Genomic DNA, 22,416 nt, shown 5'->3' on the forward strand with positions numbered 1-22,416 from the left:
TGTCTTCATAATTATTCGTTTTTCTATCAATTGCTCGACAGTAATTTGTTTACCCACCATATGCTTTCTTTCAAGAGAGAAGCCTTTAGTGAAAACTATGCCCCCCGGGTCTATCTTTTATCATATTATTTTCAGATCTACAAAATCAAAAACCCAAAAATACCTTTATGCAATTTATTTACTTTTATCTTATTTTGCACTTTTACTTATCTTTTATATCTATCACTATCAGATCTCATCCTTGCAAGTAACCATGAAGGGATTGACAACCCCTTTATCGCATTGGGTGCAAATATTTGTTTGTTTGTGTAGGTTCTATCATTGGAGACTTGTGTGTTCCTCCTACTGGATTGATACGTTGGTTCTTAACTGAGGGAAATAATTATCTCTACTTTGCTGCATCACCTTTTTCTCTTCAAGGAAAAAACCAATGCAAGCTCAAGAAGTAGCATTATGCTATGTGACATTTTGAGAAAACATTTTCTCCTTTTAAACTTTTTTAAAACTTTGTCATAGTACATGTCTTAGCATAGTGAGATATTTCAATCTATCTGTATAGATTTTCATCCAATAATTCTAAGTCTTTTTAGAAACATCAGTTTTAATATTTTGTGCTAATATACTTTATATTATCTCTGGTCAAGTGATATGTCATACATATGTAAGATCAGAAATGCTTATAGAACTCCTGCTAAACTTACTACATCCACAAGTTTCATGATAAAATTTAAATTCTCCAATTACTTTATCAAATTCAAACTACATGATATTTTATTTCAAACCATATACATAGCTTGAAATATTCATACCATTCATGTATTCCTAACAAAACTTGTGGTTGTATCTTATATACATCCTGTTTGAAATCTTTTCAAAATAGTTTTGTTACTCATCTGTTATATATCAACAATACACAACACTCAGTATTGTAATCCATTTATACTTTTAGTATTGCTACCAATAAGAAGATTTGATCAGATCAACTCCCTACAAAACCCTTTTTGTAAAACTTTTCTTCTAGGATCATTATCCATGAATGTTCGAAAATCCATTTACTTTTTGTGCCTAGCACACCTTCTGAAGGTTTCACCAAGTTCAAAACTTGTTCCTTGTATATGGACTTCACTTTGATTTCAATGGTTTAAGCCATACCTCTCTAGCCGGGCGCCATCACTGCTTCCTCGTACTGTGTAGGTTCATCTTCTACTAAATGAAGGATTCAATAGATATGATAATCTTTCCTGACCTTTGCATTTTGTTACAGTCCTAACTGAAGCTCCTACATCTAATGTAGTATATTCTTTGCTCAGTTTTATGGACAAAAATTGCTCCAAAACATTCCTAGTTTAATTTTGTTTCAACTTAAGCCAGAGATTCAATAACCTCAATAAGCTCTATCATCCTCCCACTTACTCCTTTAACGAGTAAACCTTTTCCAAAAACATTCATTCTCTAACAAACATTTTGTCCTTAAATTTTGTGTAAGGAACAGAAAACTACGATCAAACATTGGTCTAAAAAATTATATAACTCTTTATAGTTTTTATCAGACTTTTAGATGCTGGCTCTTTTAAGTGAATAATTTGCTATTTCAATTATAAATCCCCCCAAAAAATAAGATCATATCAATAATTGTAATAATTCCATAATTGTTCAATTGCTTGCTACACTTATGACTTAGATATATTTCTTCTTGAAAGAAGAATCTTGTTTATCTTTTGCCATAATGATATTATATCTTCATCTTGAATTTCTTTGAACTATTTCAAATATTTCAGTCCTTGACTTTTATCAAGTAAATCATATTTACTCATTACATTGATGAAAAATATTCGCCGCGCCCTGTTATATCCATCGAACTTAATACATCACAATGTATTTAGTCAATTCATCTGATATAACCAAGCAATGCCACACACTAGTTTTATTGATCTTCTCAAGTTGTTTAGCTTTAATGTTATATATAGCAAACTTCAAATTCATCATGAATAAACCATCATAAATTAGATATTTAATCAAACCATATTCTCATAATAAAATGAACAACTATTGTTTAATACTTACAAGAATATCCATCGCATAATCCATAGGATAATGCATTACATAACTCTAAATCAAAATAACTATTATTTTAGTTCTAAGATAAACCTTGAAGATAAAATAAAGACATGACTTTGACGGTCTCCGAGCAGCGATCCCGTCACCATTCCCGACTCGTATCATGACTTAATTTCTTCTCTCCTTCTGAGCTTTTTGTAGTCCCTGTATCGGTTTGCAAAAATGAGAGCAATCAATCAGTATCAAATACTCATGACATAAAGAAATTTACAAGTAGAATAACATATGCCGATTATACTTTACCAGAAGAACCATTCTTCTTATCCGCCAAAAACTTCTTGCAGTTATGCTTCCAATGTCCCTTCTGCTTATAGTAGAAACATTCAGTCTCCTTATTGGCTCCGCCCTTGTTCCTCTTCTAAGGCTCAATCTTACCGGCTTCAATAGATTTCTTCTTCTTGGACTTGCCTTTCTTCTTGAAACTGGCGGTCTTATTGACCATCAACACTGTTTTCTTCTTTTGCATTCCAGTTTCCGCAATTTTGATCATAGCAAACATTTTGCACTTTTATCCATACAATTCATGTTAAAGCCATCGTAAGATGGGGGAAGTGAAGCAAGCACAATTTTGAACCGAGTGTTGGAGGAATTCCAAATTCCAGAGAAGTCTAACATAGCCAGCAAGCTTTACTATATGCTCACTCATTGACGAACCCTCTTCCATCTTGCATTCAATCAAGGCCTTGGTTAATTCAAAACATTCAATTCATGCCTGCTTCTTGTACAGAACTTCCACTGACCCAATTATAAAATGAGTAGTAGATCGTTCAAAACGGTTTTGTAGTTTAGGAACCATGCAAGTTAACATGAGGCACTGGACTGAATCATAGGCATCACTACGAGCAGCATAAGCAGCAACTTCTTCTTGTGGTGCATCCTTTGCAGGAGCATCACCTAGGGGCTGATCCAACACATACTCCTTTTCAGCACTCCTGAGAACAAATCTCAAGTTCCGGATCCAATCCGCATAGTTCCCATCATTAGCAGCCAACTTTTCTTTCTCTAACATAGGGTCTAAGTTGAACACATAGCGAGCTATTGATCTACAACGATAGACACAAATTCATTTGGAAATTTACCCATAGTTAATGTTGCACTAGTGTTTAAACAAATTTTAATATAAAGTGCACTCCCACTCAAATTAGTATCTCTCATAATTGAAAGTGAGTGATTCAAGATCCTGATCTCATTCACACCCATGGATGGTAGCATCTCATATGATGCGAGTTTCAACCGGTAGGCAATCTTTTGCCGATCATATCACCATATGACTCTTGTTCTACTAGAACTTCAAGCAACCGATTGTTTCTGATGTGAAGTCCTACCTCACCCATCTTTCCCTAGTCACCTTGCGAGAGGAGAAAGAAAAGATGTGGTAGTGCTAATTTTCTAACTCTATTACACCATCTGATAAGTTTGTATTGTATTTTTTTACAAGTAAGTCTATATTATATTTTTACAGAATTTTACATCGAACAATTGATTTTACAGGGTGACCCCACATGTCAGTACCATGTGGCGTTGACTTGGGCATATACATTTTAGACAAGGGTAAGAACAAGTTGGCGTTTGGACTTGAGCTTCTTCTTTTTTGCAGGATTTTGGACTTAAGATTACAAACAAAATTGCATTATTTATTCAGAGTAGCCAAAATTCATATTCAGATCCGTGAACGACTCATTGTTCTTGGTGTCATGTCCTTTGAAGCCATGCTGCTGCAGGCCAGAGTCGTCGTCGATCTCCGATGAGCCGTCCGTCTGGAAGTTGCGTGAACGAAGCACTTTCATGCCATGTGTTGGAGAAGTTTGACTACAGTGGGTTCTTCCTTCTTTTCCTGATTTGTTTACAACCAGATGAGAACACAGTGCCAAGGATAGCATGGAAGCTAGCTAGTTCACGAGGGCTCGAGCCATGGAGTGGCCATGGTGCTTAAAGTTTCTTCTACAAAAATATGCCTTCAAGGGTTAGTCCTGAATGGTCTCGTTTACAACCAGATCTAAATTATATTTGTGCTAGTGTTCCGAAATACTCCCTCCGTTCCTAAATATAAGGTTTTTTTAGAGAATTCAATATGAACTATATACAGATATTTATAAGACATAGTTTAGAGTGTAGATTCAGACATTTTGCTCTGTATGTAGTCCATATTGAAATCTTTAAAAAGATTTATATTTAGGAACATAGGAAGTATTCTAACAAGAAACAAGGACAAACTATACATCCATCTCCGTGGCCACAACACGATTTATATAAGACATAGTCTATATATGGATTGACTATTCGTCACCCTGGGTGAGGAATAATTATTCTTCACCCACCTCTATTTTAACATCTATGCACCGTAGTTTTACGTTTCGTAAATTTTGTCTTATTTTAGACTAAAAAGAGAACGTAAGAAAACCTATAATCGTCATAAAAAATATTTTATGTTATGTAAAACTACAAATATAAAAACATAGTGTAAAATGTACAGAAAATACAATTTTTAACCTATATTTTTTTGTTATGCCAAATTTTATGCAGTAAATCAATATGAATGTAACTGTTTGTATTTCAAATGTTTCCTACAAGCAGTGGTAGTTACCACCACTTGCATTTTGTATGTTGTATGTAGTATCTGTCGAAACCGAGAGTACGTACGTGTAGTATGTAGTATATAACAATGATTAGGTAGTATATATACTAATTTTTAGGTAGTATGTACCATTTTTAGTATGCTCTTTTTTACGTACAAATATGTACGTATTTCATAAATATAACAAAAACTATGGGCTCATATGCAATTTTTCACATAACTTGCTTTGAAATATCTTAGATATAGTATATGAACATATTTAAAATAATAAAATAGTATATATAATATCACTTGGTAGTATATGAGATATATGGGGTAACTACCACCGGGTGGTAGGATGGATTTTTCCTATATATATATATATATATATATATATATATATATATATATATGACAAATATTTCCTACAAGCAGTGGTAGTTACCACCACTTGCGTTTTGTATGTTGTATGTAGTATCTGTCGAAACCAAGAGTATGTACGTGTAGTATGTAGTATATATCAACGATTAGGTAGTATATATACTAATTTTTGGGTAGTATGTACCATGTTTTGAGTATGCTCTTTTTTATGTATAAATATGTACGTATTTCACAAATATAACAAAAACTATGGACTCATATACAATTTTTTCATGTAACTTGCTTTGAAATATCTTAGATATATATTCAGTTTTAGATGCTTGGTTCAACATTAGCTTGTGTCTAGTTCGGTCCTGCAAGGTTTATTCTCAACCAATGATGCCCAAAAAACAAGCAAGCTTTGCTCCATTAACCCTATAAGTTCACTGGTTAACAAGTTGGAAGATAATCCCGCAAAAAGAAAAGAAAAAAGGTTGGAAGTTCAAGCATTGGCAAAGACATTAAACGGTGTTTCGCCGAAACATGAACATACTGCCATAATGAAACATTTGTTGTGTTTCCCTACATAATTTAGTTTTCCCCCTTAGTTACGTATTACGACAATAAAAAAACAATCTCATTATGAAGTCAGCTACTCGCGGTCGCAGGTGGCAACACACATACCACAGAAATATGAAATCAATGAACTGAAAGAGGAATGCACAAATGACGTTAGCGACGGACAAGGTGTTCAATAAGAAAAGGTACAGCTGGCATCCCCAGGATTAATTTACGTTAGCGAGGCAGTTTCCACTTGTCTATTCACCAGTCGGTTTGTACAACACACAACAATGGTGCAGCACTTGACCTCTACAACAAGAAGAATTGTGAATAAAGGAGCTCGCGGATCTTGTAGTAGTCCTCGCACAGCGGACCCTCGACCACAATCTGCTGAGAACCCGTGCTACCCTGCAATGCACAATCATGCGTGTCACAGGCACACCAACTAAAACCATACACGATCTAAATTAAAAAGCAGTTTATCATGCTTGATCTGGAGTATCGTTCATCGTGTCATTCCGTTGTTCAAGGACCATGCCAACCAAAATTTGGCGCGCCTACGTCTCGCTTCAGTACTTAGTCGTCGCTAGGTGGTCTACGGATCTGGATGTAATTTTTATTATTTCCGGTATTCGTTGTACTCTCATGATTGATGAATAGACGAAGTTTTCCCGCAAAAAATATAAGTTCTGGCCACAAAAAAAAAATATGATTGATGAAATTGCTACTAAATGTATAGCAGCTCTAGTAATTAGTTTACCTTCTGGTTAGAATCGCCAATCTTGCGTACAGTGATGTACTCCCCACACCGTAGAGCGCCCCCAGCAAACTCAACCTGGACGGAATTTCTTAGCATTAGATTTTGGTCTCAAGTATATAACCAGAGATATCCGTTTGATGCACATTCTAAAGCCAAAACGTGAAGGATAGGATGACCAAGGGATGCAACATCATAAATTCAAAACAAAAAACAGAGACCTACCTGTAAACCTTTATTTGCTAGGAATTGCTTGAAATCGGCCAATTTCAGATCACCCACAAGAACTGACTTGTGGGCTGCTGGAGTTGATGAGGGGGGTAGCAGAGTGAGCTTCTCATCCACCTTTCCAACCCCTGAATCAACCCATGCAATTTCATGCTCACCCAACTGCAGAAAATGCGGGTGTCAGAGCCAGTGCTTTCTTTCAACAAACTCAAAGCAAGTAAATGTGGCTGAAGACTGAGATCAGGTGGTTTCCGGTGGTTACTGGCCAAGATTTTGCATGGATGGCTCAGGGTTGAGCAAATTCAACTGGTTTAACATTAGTTATTCCTATGGCTGGTGACTAGTTGGGAAATGGAATGAATGAGCTGCCTGGTTGGAAGCAACAACACTTCCTTTTTGTTCATTTTTTTGTTTTTTTCATTTTGAACAGCAAAAGAAGTTCTACCATTTTCTTTTTGTTTGTTAATTATGGAGATCTGAATGGGCTCTGAGTACTTTAGGAGAAGTTATTCCAAGAGAGAACTAGAACCATTAGATTGGTGCTTTACTTATCTCAAATTTAAATGATGGCATAAGCTTCACATCAATATGACTTTAACATCAATAGAGAGATACAAATAAATTAACACTAAGGGAATCAAATATAGCTCATACCTTCTTAGAAAGGACATTGCTCATTAACTTCTCGGAAAGTTGTACCTGAAATTTTATAATAGCACAGAAATTACAAAATTAGCAAGTCTGCGTATATCATATGCATATATGATTGGTTGCAAAGTTACACTAGCCTCCCTAGCTTAAATAAATAATGGCATATAGAAAGTTCTTGTTGCTGACTAATTGTTAGCGTCCTGATGGTGCAATGACTTAGTAATTGGCAATGGCTATTATATTCACTAATATGAAGCATTGCGGTGGTCGGTGCATTGACTTCAGATGTAAGAATTAATACAACAGTATCTGAGGATGACCTTGCTTTCATGATCTCTTAAGTAGAAGCTCTGCTACGAAAGAGTTTTTCAGTTAACAAACTAACCTTGTAAGCACATAAATCTGATGTTACATCAATTGTTTCTTCTATTTGAGGAGCATAAACATGCAAGTCAGAGTTTTTTGCACAATGCATTTTTAAATGTTCAGTAGCTTCTGCTGATCCATGCACCAAAACCTGGAAAAAAATGAGAAGAGGTTTAGAGTGTGCTACAGATTTCCACATACAGAGAAAGTATTGGCCACAAGCACTGCAACTGCAGGAGGTCACTGATATCACACATGGTAAATCAAAGCAAGAATAGCCAGAGTATCTACACAACGTCTATGGTGGCACATCCACCTTCAAGTGGATAAATACGCAATGCTAGATTCACATGATCTAACTAGTTTTGGATTCAATGATGCAAGTGCTTGGCTTGGAGAGAATTCAGAACTATCTTTAACCATGAAAAGGATAAAATACATGGGCAAACAAAGAAGGGAGCAAGTAAGTCAAAACTGAAAAATCAAAGCCATGTATATTATAAGATACAATATTCCAACTAAAGACACGTACGAGTTTCAGTGGGGCCACATGAGCAATAACTGATTTTACGGAGCGTCCATCGGACCGACCTTCAAAGTCCATATATGCCAATGAGCACTTCACTTGCACCTGGAAGATGGCAATATGTAAACAGATGGGAAGTTCAGTTTGGGTAAACATACAGCTATAACTTTGATATAGATGCAGAGACAAAATGAAGAGACAGGAGAACTTACAGTCATCTCGTTGGAAATAACTTTTGACGGTGCTGAATCAAGAAGAAGGCGTGCTGAACTCTCATCAAGCTTACCATCCATGCCATCTCCAGCACCCTGAAAGAAAACATGCCCTTAGTAATCTAGGAGTACATGAAACTATATAAGACTATTTCACCTTAAGTAAAAAAAAATAGCACCCCTGAAGATGGCAAGGAAATTTCCTGTTTTTCCACTTGACAATTAAAGCTTCTTGAGTAGCCAAAAGGAACAGCAAGCACATAAGCAAACTTACGAGCATCATATTATTATCCATTTCATCTTGTTTCATCATATAATCATCAGGATTGATAACCTCGCCGAAGTCATCCCAGTCAGCAGTATTTTCAAAGAAAGGAAACATTGGAGCGATGCTGGTCACCGGAGAGACAAATCCATCAATTAGAATATCCACATTCCCGCCAACATGTGAGCCAGCTGATGGAAGCAGAAAGTAAAGAAGCGCCGTTAGCTGCATACTCCCTCCGTCCAGAAATAACTGTCGTTCAAACGGATGTATCTAGCACTGAAATACGTCTAGATACATGCATTTGAGCAACAGTAGTTTCTGGACGGAGGTAGTACGACATATTACATTAGAATCAGATGGTAAAAGACTTTAAACACATGATAAGTTTGGGGAAAACAGATAGAAGTGAAACAAAAGATGTGTTACCATCAATTTGATTTTTCAGTATAGTAAACAAGAATGGAACAGAGATATTGAACTACATCAAGTCAACATACAAGATAAGGAGAAAAGGAACAGAAGTAGAATAGTCATAAAAACAGTCACAGACAGTCTTTAGGAGAATTAGAACTGGTTATCAGGAGAGACATAATATTTAAAACTGTGCTATGCAATTGCAAATGTGATGAATCAGGTAAAACAGCCAATGTAAGTGCCGCAAAAAAGTGTGGCCATCTTATACCATTGGATGATTTACGAGACGAGCTTGCATCAACAACCATGGGGTCAGAAGCCTTTGCATTTGATTCATGAGAAGCCTTTAGCTCCTTCTCCTTGCTGATGCTAGCCTTTAGCACTTCTTCCTTTTTTATGCGTTCTTGTTCCTCTTCATAAGCTTTCAGCTCATCACCAACTAAAGGAACTCGCTTGCTCATAGTGACTTTTACGGCTTTGGGAGGTGGATCCACTTGAAGCATGCGAGCAAGTGTCCCAAACTGGAAGGGGAATATTTTGTAATCAGATGTCTGTAAATATATACATACAATGCAAGAATTCTGTACTAAACAAAGATGTTTCTCATCACTTTTTGCGCTCAAATCTATGGGACATGACACAGCTATAATGGTAAATTTTATGGAAATGGGGCTTTATACTTTCCACCAGTAATAAAAGATAAATTCAGCAAGTATTAATTCACAAAAACACCTTCAGGCTTCGGCTAATGCTCTTTACATATCGAAAGTTTCATTAAGTGTTCACAAGGCATCTAGTCATTTATATCTTCAAAGCTCCACAGTTCTTATGGCAATTTATTTAAGGTGGCAAGCCACTGAAAACATGTGAAGAGTGAAGAGAAGTGTGACCCATTTGAAGAGGCTGCACACATGGACGTACCTGACCCTTCTCAGTAAAAAGCACTAGATTTTTAGCTTCATTTGCCATCTCAACAAAAATGTCATGAGAAAAGCCAACCTCCAAACTTGACATGGATGCTAGAACCACCTGCAAAATATTTGTTAAGTTCAAGATTCCAAAAGTATGGCAGACATATATATTGTTACTCCAACCTTTGGAGCATCTCCCAGTTTCTCTAGCTCTTCTTTGTTAATTATCAGTGAGACATGTCTGCAACAGCGGAAGGAGAATAGTTATTATTACCAATCAAACAAAAGAATTATGTGGACAACTGTACATAACCTAAGAAAGCTCTCTTGAGGATTCTTAAACACAAAGTTCAATAGACGCAAAACATCTTAAAACTGAAGTGCAGCACAGTTAAGATGGCTGCGATAGTAGTATTCTGAGAACAGAACAACCAAAAAGTGATAACAGATAAGTGTGACTCTGCTAGGAGCAAGAGAGGGGAAGCATGTTCATGACATGGCAATCGTTATACCTTAATAAGAAGGCATTATCTCTAGTGTGTTCAAAAGACTTTGAGATCGAATCACTCATCCATTCAAGAAAACTCTTGACAAAATCAACAGTACTAGTAGAAACATTTGTCAGAAAGTAGATAGGATAGACCAAATGTCGTTGAGCCCAGTACTGCAACGTATCAAGATAAAAGTTTAGCACATCATTAACATACCAGGGAAAAGGAGAAATAATAATACAATCAAGATATCACCTGCTCCATTATTAAAAGAAGTTCTAGTACTCTACCAGCTGTATCAACAGGCAGTAATACGCTACCACCACTTGATAGAACTTTCACCATTGAATCTGTATAAAAAAGTTGACGCTTCAACCAAGAGGTTTTGACATACAATGCAAGTAAAATAACAATTTTAAGTTGTTCATCGTATCTGAACATGGCACTTCACCATGAATTAAAAGTAAAAAGGAAAATCCCAAATGTTGCAAATTTGGAAAATAAAATAATGTGTATCAGTGCATCTTCTTAATTTCTATGCGTAACAATAATAACAATTTGCACTTCATCATGAGCTGGTAGCTCAAGCTAACAAGGACGGAGGGGGTGGGGGAGAATACTTATTGGTAGCTAGTCCAGTGACATACCAATGAAATCTTGATCCTGCTGCCTTTTGTAGACCTGATTGTTCAAGGCATTGTAAGCATCAGTAATCAAAACAGCTGGCCGTACAAAAGATCCAAGGGTTGTACCATTCAAATGCCTGAAAAGAGCACATTAGTGTGTTTTTTAAGCAAAAGAGTGCCTAATCTGTACAGGACAGACACAATAAAGGATCTAACCTCTCTTTTCGGTGGTTAAAGTCAACAGCATAGACGACATCCTCTCCATCTTTTGTTATCTTCCATACTGTACCCCCCAAAAGATGGCCCGACACATGTGGCGCAATAACTATTCCTTCACCTTTATCTGTTGAGAAACGGTTATTGACGGCATACAACTGAGCATACTAAAGTTGTGTACATCAACACGGTCTCACTGACCGTTAAGAAGGTGATTTTGTGAATATTTCAGTCTCACAACATTCTGGAATGCGGCATCAATATCATCCAAAGAAAACAAGTCGAAGTCTGCAACTTGCTGCAAGAGAAAATAAAAATGGTAAGAGTCCTCGATAAACGACGAAGAGCGATAAATGAAAATGCAGTCTGCAGCAAGGAGGATATTGAAAACTGAATATGCATACGTAGTTACAAATTACAACAATGGGCTGAGGAAGCTTACCCATCGAGATAGAAAATAATCATACATGGTTAAAAGGCCAAGTCTAAACACAGGTTCTGTTGCATATACTGGTGCAGATAATCCAAGATGTTTTATAGCATAGGGCAAAGCTCCTAGATGCATCATGTCAGGATGAGACAGAAGAACAGCATCTATTGTTGGCGCAACCCTGAAAGATACAAGACATGCATAAGCAAAAGTACCAAATACGTTTGGAAGAAACAAGTCAAAATCTGCGTAAAAAATCGAGCGACAGAAGCAATCTAACAACAACATTTTACCATCTGTGGGCATATATATTTAAAAGCCTAAACGGCAAAATTGCATTTGACTGTGAATCTGTAGAAACAGTTGCTACTATATCCATGTAGGTTCGTGTCACCAGCCCAGGGAAACGAATAAGGCAGAATTCTCCGCTAATTTTTCCTTCAAGGTGTACAACAGCCTGAGAGTACAGGCACGAGATTGTCTATTGATGCTACTGATTAGCGCAAGCTAAAGATGGGGGTGCCTCGGCCTAGTTGGCACAATTCGTCGAGCAGGTGGCGTGCGCCCGGCGAGGCAACCAACCGCGCCCACGAGCACACACGCGCGGCGGCGCGGAGGCAACCGAATCGAAGGGGAAGCAAGCCCGCGGCGGGGACGGGGTGGTTGAGGGAGGTGGGGGTACCTACCTGGCGAGGGGCTGGAGGAGGGCGGGGTCGCAGTGGTCGGTCCAGCCGCAGTCGAGGAGGAAGCGGAAGCCGTCGACGGCGAGCAGATAGCAAAGGGGACCTTCCCCGTACGCCCCGCTCAGCGGCATCACCTGCACGGACGTCCCCATCCCTTCGTCGTCGGTGGGCGGCGGCGGCGGCGACGGCAAGTGGAGCCGGAGGTTCGAGCGGGTTTGAGGTTGAAGGAAGCTGCTGGGCCGGGCTGGTATGGAAGTGAAACTTGGCCCGGGCTAGGCGATACGGGCCATAGGGCTCGATTAGTTTGCTGCCTCAACTTACCGCTTTAAAATATAAGGTACTCCCCCGTTTCATATTTTTTTGTCGTGATTTTAGTTCAACTTTGAACTAAACCACAACAGGGAGTATATTAGTTTTTTCAAAAGTCAATCATGTGTATGTTTGATCAAGTTTTTAAGAAAAAATGTCAATATCTACAATACCAAACTTGTACTATTGGAACCATCACGAAAAGTATTTTCATATATTTATTCTTTTTGTATTATATTATAGATGTTAATATTTTATTATAATGACTTGCACGGAAACTGATGGACCTTATACTCTGAATCGCAGGTGATTTTACATAAAGACTTAACCAAAAAATTACCTGAAACAATAAGCTTCCATCTACATCTATCACTCTCCTTAGTGAGAAGCACATCCTTAATCAATTCTTCCACTCTATTTCATCAACTATCAAGTAAAACAATTACAAACATCTCTTTCCTCCTCCACAAGAAAAGTTCTTCTCCTCCCCTCGCCGTCTCCGCCAGTCCGCCCCGTCTCCGATGGCCTCTAGGTCATGGAGGTGTGGAGGATCTCGGTCCCCCGCCTGCAGGAGGGACCTCATTCTTGTTCTTGTTAGATTCAGCGTCTTGGTTAGGTTTGTGTGGCGGCGGCGATGTCCCTTAGTAGGAATAATGTTTCCCACGTTCTATCCCCGTCTCGATGGTGCGTCTAGCATCTTCGGAGGGCGTGTGGAGGTTTATCTCCATCGGATCTTGTCGGATTCGGTCGGTGTTGGTTTTTGGTGGATCTGTTTGGATCGGGTCTTCATTCGTCTTCGTTTGGGTGTTCACAGGTTTGATCCTTTTGATCTACGGCTTTCTTCATTGGTGATGGTTGCTACTCTGGTGCGCTGGTCCTATGGGGCCTTAGCAGTTAGCACGACGACTTCCTGACTGTCTACTACAATAAGGTTTGCCCGACTCCAGTGAGGAAGGGGTGATGCCAGTGGAGCACCTTTGGCTCGCTCCAGTGCTTATAATCGCCGTTAGGTGGTCCACGGTCATGGTTGTAATTTTTATTACCTCTCTTGTTCTTTGTACTGCTATGATTGAAGATGGATAGATTGAAAGTTTCTCGCAAAAAAAAAACTATCAAGTAAAACACCTCTCAAAATCCTCCTAAACTTAACACTCTTCCAACCATAATTTAAATTTTGGCAACTACTTGTAACATTATGTAATCTAGGAAACCTATCATGTAAAGGTTTTCTCCTTGTCCATTCATCCTCATATCTACCGACAATGATACGTCGCTGATTTATTTTCTTCGGTGTGTCTATCTTATTTCCTACCTATAACATGTAAGAAATTGTTTATAGCAATGGCCTTTTGATTTTCCACTGACTCAGCCAAAAATGTATCAGTGTGTCCTTTCACTATACATAATACCATGTGACACTTGTTGTGGCGTATGTCCCCTCAACATTCCCCTGCTGGCGTTATGTACCGGCTAGAGTATCGATGCATAGGGTTAGCTCCAAAATTCATGTCTTCATCCTTTCCTCGTGAAATAGCTTGAGGCCCCACTCCCCTAGACATCAATGCTTAATTTCAGAACCTGCTTGACTATTTGATCACCACAAAATCCTCGCTTTCTTTCTCACTGAAACTTATGAAGAAGAGTGTTGTGAAAACAACCCGAGGCTTGTTTCGCCTGTTTCTATAAATCAAGGACTTTCTCATGAATGCATAGAATTTAGGTCTAAATTAAAAAGTATGGAAACCATGATGACTTGAGTGAGTTTGCCCAAAAAATGATGGCTTGAGTGTGATATGCAAGGACTAATACATAGATATGGTATATTTAGAAGAATACAATGCAATATATATAAGGATAATATATCATCCCGTTCGCACGGTTACTGATTTCCTCGGGGGCGAATTATGCCGCGTTTGAGCGAGAGGATGTCGTGTCATGCTTCGTTCGTCAAGGGTATCCAGATGCGAACACATGCTTTTCTAGTCCTTGGCCACCGCTGGTACCTAAGAGAGGTGTGCCGCCGGGAGCTGCACCGAGAGGTTGCGGTCATGGGCGTCGATTTTTTGACAAAAAGCAATGGTGTTTGTACTTCATTGATGAAGAAGAACACACTACAAAGACTGGACTAATCAGACAAACACACAACATCGCCACAATAGTACCACATCAACACCACACCATCAAAAACTAGGAAACCGGCTTCACTGATTACGAAGGCTCAACAAGGGGAAGGAAGTCATTGGCTTCCATCATCATCTAACCAAGTAAGACGGACGCCTTGAGCTTGGTCGTCTAGTTACCACCCGACAACACCCCTTGAAGAAAGGGAGGGTTTCGTATGGGGGCGAGGTAATCCAAGATGGATGACACTCGCTAATTCGGCTTCAAATGAAACGTTGGCCTGTCCACCACATGATCTAGAATTCGGGTCGCGTCTGCCGAACACCATAACACCGACCATAGCCTATCACCGGTCCCTCCAACCGGTAGCTGATACGTCTTAAATGTATTTATATTTTTTGAAGTACTTATACTATATTCACATCATTTATATATACTATCTTAGACATCTTTTATGATTGTGAACTCAATGTGTATTTTCTTGATTAAAAAATTTAAGCTGGACATTGAAGACAATGTAATGAATTATGATTGTCAACATGCATCCACTGATGCAACACAAGAAAACGAGTTCAATTAATTTCACAACACACAATGCACCGAGCCACTTAAACTATGCATCTTTGTAACATCTCAGGTGCTTGACAACGTCGTCGATGTACCATTCCTGCCGCTCCTGATCGGCGAGAACCTCGTGCAGCTTCTTGGCGTTGCTCGCGAGCACCTTCCCCTCGTCGTCCACCATGACGCGCCGCACCGCCGCGGCGACGCCGTCCCTGTCGAACGAGCCGTCGCCCTCGTCCCTCGCCACCTCCACGCCGACGCCCTTCTCCGTCATGGTCCGCGCGACGAGCGGCTGGTCTAAGACGAACGGGAGCATCACCAGCGGGTGCCCAAACGCGAAGCTCTCCACGGTGGAGCCCCAACCGCAGTGCGTCAGGAACGCGGCCACCGCGCCGTGCGCGAGCGCCTTCACCTGCGGCACCCACCCAGTCTCGACCATGCTGCGGCCACGCGTCCTTTCCTCGAACCCGTCGGGCAGCACTCCGTGGTCGTCCACGCCGGTGCCGGAGTCGGATGGGGCGCCGGGCGACCGGAGAGCCCAGAGGAAGCGCACGCCGGCGAGCTCAAGCCCGAGCGCGAGCTCGTGCAGGTTCTTTAGAGTCACCGGTGCCTCACTTCCGAGCGCGACGTAGATGACGGACTTTGGGGGCTGGTCGTCCAGCCAGCGAAACATATCCGGGCGGACACCGCGGTTAGCGACGCCGATGTCCGGAGGGGGCAGCAGGACCCCGGCAGCGATGGAAGGCTTCTGGTAGAGGTTGCTGAGGAGGGCGAGCACCCCGGGCTCGACCTCGTCGCAGCTGCGGTAGATGGTGAGGCGACAACGCTCGTTGATCTGCCACATGCGATGCATGTGGGGAACGCCGGACGCGCTGGGCCGGAAAGAGCCGGCGAGCCACTCGGCCTCGTAGCGGCGGTATGCCACGGTGGAAGGGAAGGGATACCATGCGGGCGCAACAATGAAGTCTTCCAACGTCGTGCGCGGGTGCGCCGTGTTCGCCCCTCGCGGTCCCATAAAGGCGGCCACGCCGGCCAGGAGCCCAGGACGATCTGGAATATTGCGCAGGGTACCTTGTGCTCGTCGGCGACTAGCGGAACCCAGTGGTGGCAGAAGTCATGGACGATCCAGTCCGGCCTCCGGCCAGGGAACACGGCGAGAGGGGCCGCGAGCCCGTCCATTGGGCCCCGTGCTCCCCGGGCGGCACGTTGGCCGTGGACTCGGCGCCCTCCGGCAGCCCGTCGACACGCGCGGCAGCGGCAGCGGCACGAACCGGAGGCGGCCCGACAAGTGCGGCGGCACGGGCGGGAGCCTGGCGAGGTTCCGCGGCGTGGAGACGAACGCGACGGCGTGGCCGCGGGCCGCCAGGCGCGTCGACAGGTCGAGGTACGGGAGCATGTGCCCGAACGCCAGCCACGGGAACATCACCACCTCCAGCCGTCCGCCGGCTTCCTCCATGGATGTGATGTGAGCTGATCGGCAATGGAGGCCGGAGAAAAGGCAAACTGAATCAAGGTGGTGGAGTCCGGTGGCGCAGCATGAGAATGGCGACCGTGGATGTAGATAGGATTATTATATAGATATATTCGGCGATCGAGCCGGCGTGCGGCGTGCGACATGCATGGAGCGCGAGCTGGCGCTTCTCGTGGCTGATAGTTTAAGTTTTGAGATCGGTATGGCTGTAAGCATCGTGTGATCTACTACCACTAACAACCACTAGTTAATTCTCTGTGCGTTGCTACGGGGGCATAAATATTATGGTGGTTTAAAACGTGACGTAATGAATGCATGTGCGTTGTCATGAAATAACAAAATTACAATTATAATTGTTCTAATTTGGAATTCTGTGTCAAACATAATGACATTTGTTAGTGATTCATAGCAACGGGGGCATAAATACTATAGTGGTTTAAAATGTGACGTAATGAATGCCCGTGCGTTGCCATGAAATAACAAAATTACAAATATAATTGTTCTAATTTGGAATTCTGTGTCAAACATGATGACATTTGTTAGTGATTCATGTAGCCACACTGACTCTTTCTCCCATTTTCTCTCCTCTTTGACAATCATCATATCGGGGAGGGCGTGGTGTCTTCTCCTTATCTACCTGCTCTCATTGAAAGAAGACATGAAACATGATTTGACCCTCCCCTTCAACCTCCATTCTCTTCATGATCCCTTACTCTAGCATTGCCGTTGACACTCCTGAAATTTCAGCAAATCTATGAACTGGTCCTTGTGTATTGCGAGAAATGATGGAGAAATGACATAAAAAAAGTGACAGTGTTGGCCCTTTCCATAATAAAGGTAAATATTCCTGGAATAATACGACAAGTACATAATTAATAATTTCATCATCAAATATGATATTATTTCTAAAATTACAAATGCTTAAACATCCTTGGATGAACATTTTGCTTCAGCAAGGTAAGTGTTGCTTCTCATTGAACATCAACAAGTATGTCCATGAGTGGCAGGTCCATGTCCCTCTCCTGGTTGAGCATCTAACCAAAAAAAGTGAGCCGAGTGTGAGAGGAAATAGCTACAACATATATCAGTTGACGAATCGGAATCTATACACATATGACACATTCCAAGCTCTTCATAATAATATACGTTTAACCATCCTTATACAAAGATAGTAAGGATGGACAAATATGACAGTAGTTGATCCACTAAATATAGTGTTGGATTGACCTAACTCATTCAAAAGCTTACAACATCAAGGACGAGCGCAGCTGCGGCTTAAATGAAGTTAATGAGGAATATAATTCAATTATAAAAGTTCTTCATGCTACATAGATATACAAGTTGTTAAATGACAACAGCTATCATTTCCTACTCAATCAAGTGACATCCAGTAGCATCAAATCTTCCCCGCAAACGAAATGATAGCTGTTGTCATTTCCTACTCGTCCTATGAAATAACAACAAAGTGTTTCATGCCTCGCATCAAATCTTCCCCGCAAACGAAAAACTTCCTCAGTATAAAACTGCATCCAGTCAAGGACAGTATATGAATTTATGGAGATACTGTCTGTTACAAACCTGGCTATGTAAACTGAAAATCAGAAGCAGTTGTCCATTATAAACCATTTTCCTTAACTGAAATGTCCAACAGAAAATAAGGATAAAAAGTCGTATAAAGTACAGAAGTTCCGACATGGTGGAGGGGCCAAGAGGCCTTCATTCTCATAAACAGGAAAACCAAGCATGAATTGAATCAGCGAGCGGCCATCAGCCTATGACCAGCACTGCACTTCCATCATATTCCTAACTCTATGAAAAGAATATACAGACGTGCCCAACTCACAATGGGCATCTATTCTTTTCGGGAAAAGGCAAGGTACATATCTTGTATGTTATCCAAATATTCCTAACTCAGTTTTTTAAAACATATTAATTTAAAAAAAAAAATCATACTCTTGCTATGCATGATAGATTTCCGAGCTCTACAGAGACGTATTTGGGGCACAGACAATTTTAGAGAAAATTGAATAATTAGTCAAGTGGCATGTATATGAAGAACCAAAAATTGAGACATACTAATCCGAGGAAGAGGCAAATGTATCAAAGCAAGTAGTATGTATATGTGAAAAATGGCATTCATCAAGACACAGCTCGCTGACATCCATCATGGTCCTGCCATTCTAGAATTAATCAAAATTACCTTCCAGGCTTCTTCCCTTGTCCAGCTGATTCCCTCCTTGTTGGGCACCATTGTGATCTGAATTTGGACGTATATATAGCCCTAACTTGATCTTGATAAACAAGCAAAACTCATGCAAACTTCAGGAGAAAAGCATACATACATGAAATGAGGGACAAGGGCTCTTCAGCTAGACACATGTTAGTTGTACTATGTTAGTAATGCAATTTCCTATAATGAAATGAGGGACAACGGTTCTTCAGCTAGAAGCTTCAGGAGAAAAGCATACTCCTGTCATGATTGCAATTTATTTTGTTAGTAATGCAATTTGGTAGGTAAACTAAATTATTACCTGGATCCCAAAACATTTGACACGCCAATGTTACGTCTGACTATGATGGATTTATTCAATATCCATTGTTTGATTACATATATATTCAGTTAGGGGCAGCAAATCAAGTCTTCCTTTTTTGTGTGGGAAAAATCAAATCTTCCTTAAATCATTTAAACTGAACACGACAAGTATTGTTTACATCTAATTGCCACCACTCTAGCAAGAAACACGACATGCGACCTTTCAAAAAAAAGAAAATAAACACGACATGCTGGCTTCATATTGCTTGCAAAATTCGATTAAAGCAATCACCTGCGAAAATACACCACGCTAGCTTCAAATCGCTTGCCAAAACATGGCAGTGTATTTCAGGGCAGCACATATTAGTGCAGACTAACCATAGGAAGGCAAATTCAGACCCAAACGGAACGTCCTCTCTTAGTCAGCTGGAAGCATATATTCTCGTGGTCGAGGCGAGTGATAGCGTGAGCGTACAACTACACATGACTAATTAACCAGAATGGCACATACATAAGCAGCGCTTATAATCCCAAGGCCGAGGTGGGAAACCTGTCGGTCAGCGTCACGCGTAGGACGGCGGAGCAGTGCCTAGCTGCGGGCGAGGAGGGATACGGGAGGCTAGCTGGCGATCGGGAGAGCCAGCGAATTGGCCTCACGGGGCACATGGCAGCGACCGCGAGCTGGTGGCTGAGGTTGGGATCTGAGAGGGAGCAGAGGGGAGGTTACTCACCAGCGACCAACGAGCTGGCTGGGACTGGGCGGCCTCGGGCAACGCAGCTGGCGGCGAGGGCGGGGGGAGCTCGGGCAAGGCGGAGCCTGAGTAGCGGGGCGAGCTGGCGCGGGGGCGGGTACGGGTCACGGCGGCGCCAGGTGTCGGGCGAGTCAGAGGCGGGGAAGGAGCTCTGCGGCGACGAGGGGCCAGAGTTCTGCGACGAGGCCGACGTCTGGCATCAGGCGACCTGGATTTGGCGAGGCGGTTGCGCAGGAACCCTATCGGCCGGCGAGGCGACGCCTTGCCCGGAGCGACGTGAGGAGCGTGTGGGTGGAGCAATTTTTCTTGAGCGAGGCGGTCGATTGGAGAGTGGAGCGTGGGACGTGGGTGCCTTCGCAGTGTTGCGGTTGGTTTTTGGAGGGTAATTGAAAAAAAAAATCGGTGGGAGGACGTGGGTGGGAGGTAGCCATAGGAGGGGGGATCGAAGGAGGTCGAACCATCACGACGTTCGATTCCCCTTTAATAGTAGAGATTTGAAATTGACCAGTGATAGGTGCCGATGGACTGACCGAATCGTCACGCGCGTGGCCGTTAGATGCTTCGTTCTCCATCGTCTTATCACCCCTTCTCTTCGCATCTGAAGACACAAGAGCACAGGCCATGGCGGCCGCCCTTCTCTCCCCCGTGTCACGCTGCGCGCCTTCCACTCCCTCGTGTCAACCGGCGGGGCCGGCCGCCCTTACTGCCCTCGCCCCTGACGCTCGCCGTCAAAGCTCGTCGCCGTCAAAATCGCAAAATAACAAAAGTCCGTTGACCCCGTTGCAACTTTTTCATCATCTCCCTGTTGCAAGCATGATGGTCTCCACGGCGCCGACCATGACACCGTTCCTCGCCGGTGCTGCCCACCCCTGGTTGCAGCATCAAATGGCAATGGAGGTGTCGACGGCATCGCTCGCAGCCAAAGCTCACGGTAGCAAAAACGAACGTGTACTGGTTCCAGCAAACCAAAAGATGGCGGTAGCAAAAAAATAAATAGGTAACATCATACGTAGCAAGACAAGATCAAAGCGGAAAATTTCCCGTTCATTGTTAAAGTTAACCTTGTTGTCTAGGTGTCATCATGTTTATTTCGTCGCATTAGTTCGTTCATGCATGTAGTTAAGTTGAAGGCTTGAGGCTGCGGCAGTCAGCGTGTTCGTAGAAGTGTGGAGACGAGTACATATGCAAGCTGAATAGTGCGAAGTCAGTTAGTTGAGTTAGCATTATTAGCTGATCAGTACCATGCACGTCGTGTATAGTTTGCATGGATGTGGTTGTTAGCAATATATGCGCCTACAGCTCCGTGGAGTCTGAGCGGCCGAGTGCGGCGGCAGATCAGCGTGGAGCAAGAAGCGGACGCAATCAGTTGAGGCATGCGTCAAGTGTGCCGTTGTGGGCAAGCTCAAGTCTGCTGCAAACTTGGATTTGACTCAAGCCTGTACGTGGGGAATAATCGGATCAAGCTGGCTTGGCCGTCGCGTCTGCATGCAACGTAGTGGGATTAGTAGTGGGGTTAGTGGGTGCGTGTGTGTAGTGTAGGTCTGGTACTTAAACACATGTACTCAGTTCATTTGCGTTGAGGAGGAAAATACAGAAAAGTGGCACAAGTTGTGTGCGGTGCCAAGCCCCTGTGTGTCCTCTTCTACCTCCAGACCTGTGTGTGTGCTTCTTCCTCCAGACCTGTGTGTGTGCTTCTTCCTCCTCGGGCTGCTCCAACGTTTGGTATACAGAACTACGGTTTGATCCTTCGTTGTGATGGCCGGCATCGAGGGAGATGATGCGTCCAAGGCGGCGGAGCTGGCCAAGGGGAAGCCGGCAACTCCACCGAAGGCGCGGCTCACCGATGGCAGCGGCAACGCGAGGTTCATGTCGTCGAGCGCGTCGTCCGGCAGACCTCACGCTGACCCGCACGAACTACACCGAGTGGGCGCTCGTCATGCGAGTGCGGCTGCAGGCGCAATGCCTATGGGAGGTGGTCGAGCATGGCGCCGTCATCGACTACCGCAACGATCGTGAAGCTTTGGGCACCATCCTCCAGGCTGTGCTGCCGGAGATGTTGCGCTCCTTGGCTGCGAAGGACTCGGCGAAGGAGGCTTGGGACGCCCTCAAGACCTTGAGGATGGGGTCCGAGCACGTCCGCGAAGCCCGGGCGCAGACGCATCGATTGGAGTTCGAGAATCTCCGGTTCAAGGATGGTTAGAGGATGGAGGAGTTCGTTGTCCGCCTCACTGGCATCGTCAACGACCTCGAGGCCCTCGGCGACGGCATCATCGAGCACAAGGCGGTGCTCAAGT

General features: G+C 42.6%; 1 protein-coding gene, 1 long non-coding RNA gene and 1 pseudogene across 2 annotated transcripts; all 3 read right to left on the reverse strand.

Moving 5' to 3' along the window:
* Positions 1-5,713: 5,713 nt before the first annotated feature.
* Positions 5,714-12,663, reverse strand: LOC109762206 (cleavage and polyadenylation specificity factor subunit 2). Its single transcript, XM_020321020.4, has 18 exons — positions 12,376-12,663; positions 11,702-11,870; positions 11,461-11,557; positions 11,260-11,386; positions 11,065-11,180; positions 10,673-10,767; positions 10,439-10,590; positions 10,110-10,167; positions 9,937-10,044; positions 9,284-9,536; positions 8,608-8,789; positions 8,334-8,429; positions 8,128-8,226; positions 7,615-7,746; positions 7,233-7,277; positions 6,576-6,740; positions 6,354-6,428; positions 5,714-6,001 (listed from the first exon to the last, which is right to left on the reverse strand). The coding sequence occupies exons 1-18, from the start codon at positions 12,522-12,524 to the stop codon at positions 5,903-5,905; spliced, it is 2,217 nt and encodes a 738-aa protein (XP_020176609.1). The 5' UTR covers positions 12,525-12,663; the 3' UTR covers positions 5,714-5,902.
* A 2,606-nt stretch (positions 12,664-15,269) lies between these two features.
* Positions 15,270-16,822, reverse strand: LOC109762199 (UDP-glycosyltransferase 91C1-like; annotated as a pseudogene).
* A 1,121-nt stretch (positions 16,823-17,943) lies between these two features.
* LOC141022179 (uncharacterized) lies at positions 17,944-20,425 on the reverse strand. Its single transcript, XR_012183349.1, has 2 exons — positions 20,102-20,425; positions 17,944-19,128 (listed from the first exon to the last, which is right to left on the reverse strand). It is a non-coding gene; the product is annotated as an uncharacterized lncRNA (long non-coding RNA).
* Positions 20,426-22,416: the final 1,991 nt, after the last annotated feature.

Source organism: Aegilops tauschii, chromosome 5 (genome assembly GCF_002575655.3).
Source record: "Aegilops tauschii subsp. strangulata cultivar AL8/78 chromosome 5, Aet v6.0, whole genome shotgun sequence".
In the NCBI taxonomy this organism is placed as follows: Eukaryota; Viridiplantae; Streptophyta; class Magnoliopsida; order Poales; family Poaceae; genus Aegilops; species Aegilops tauschii.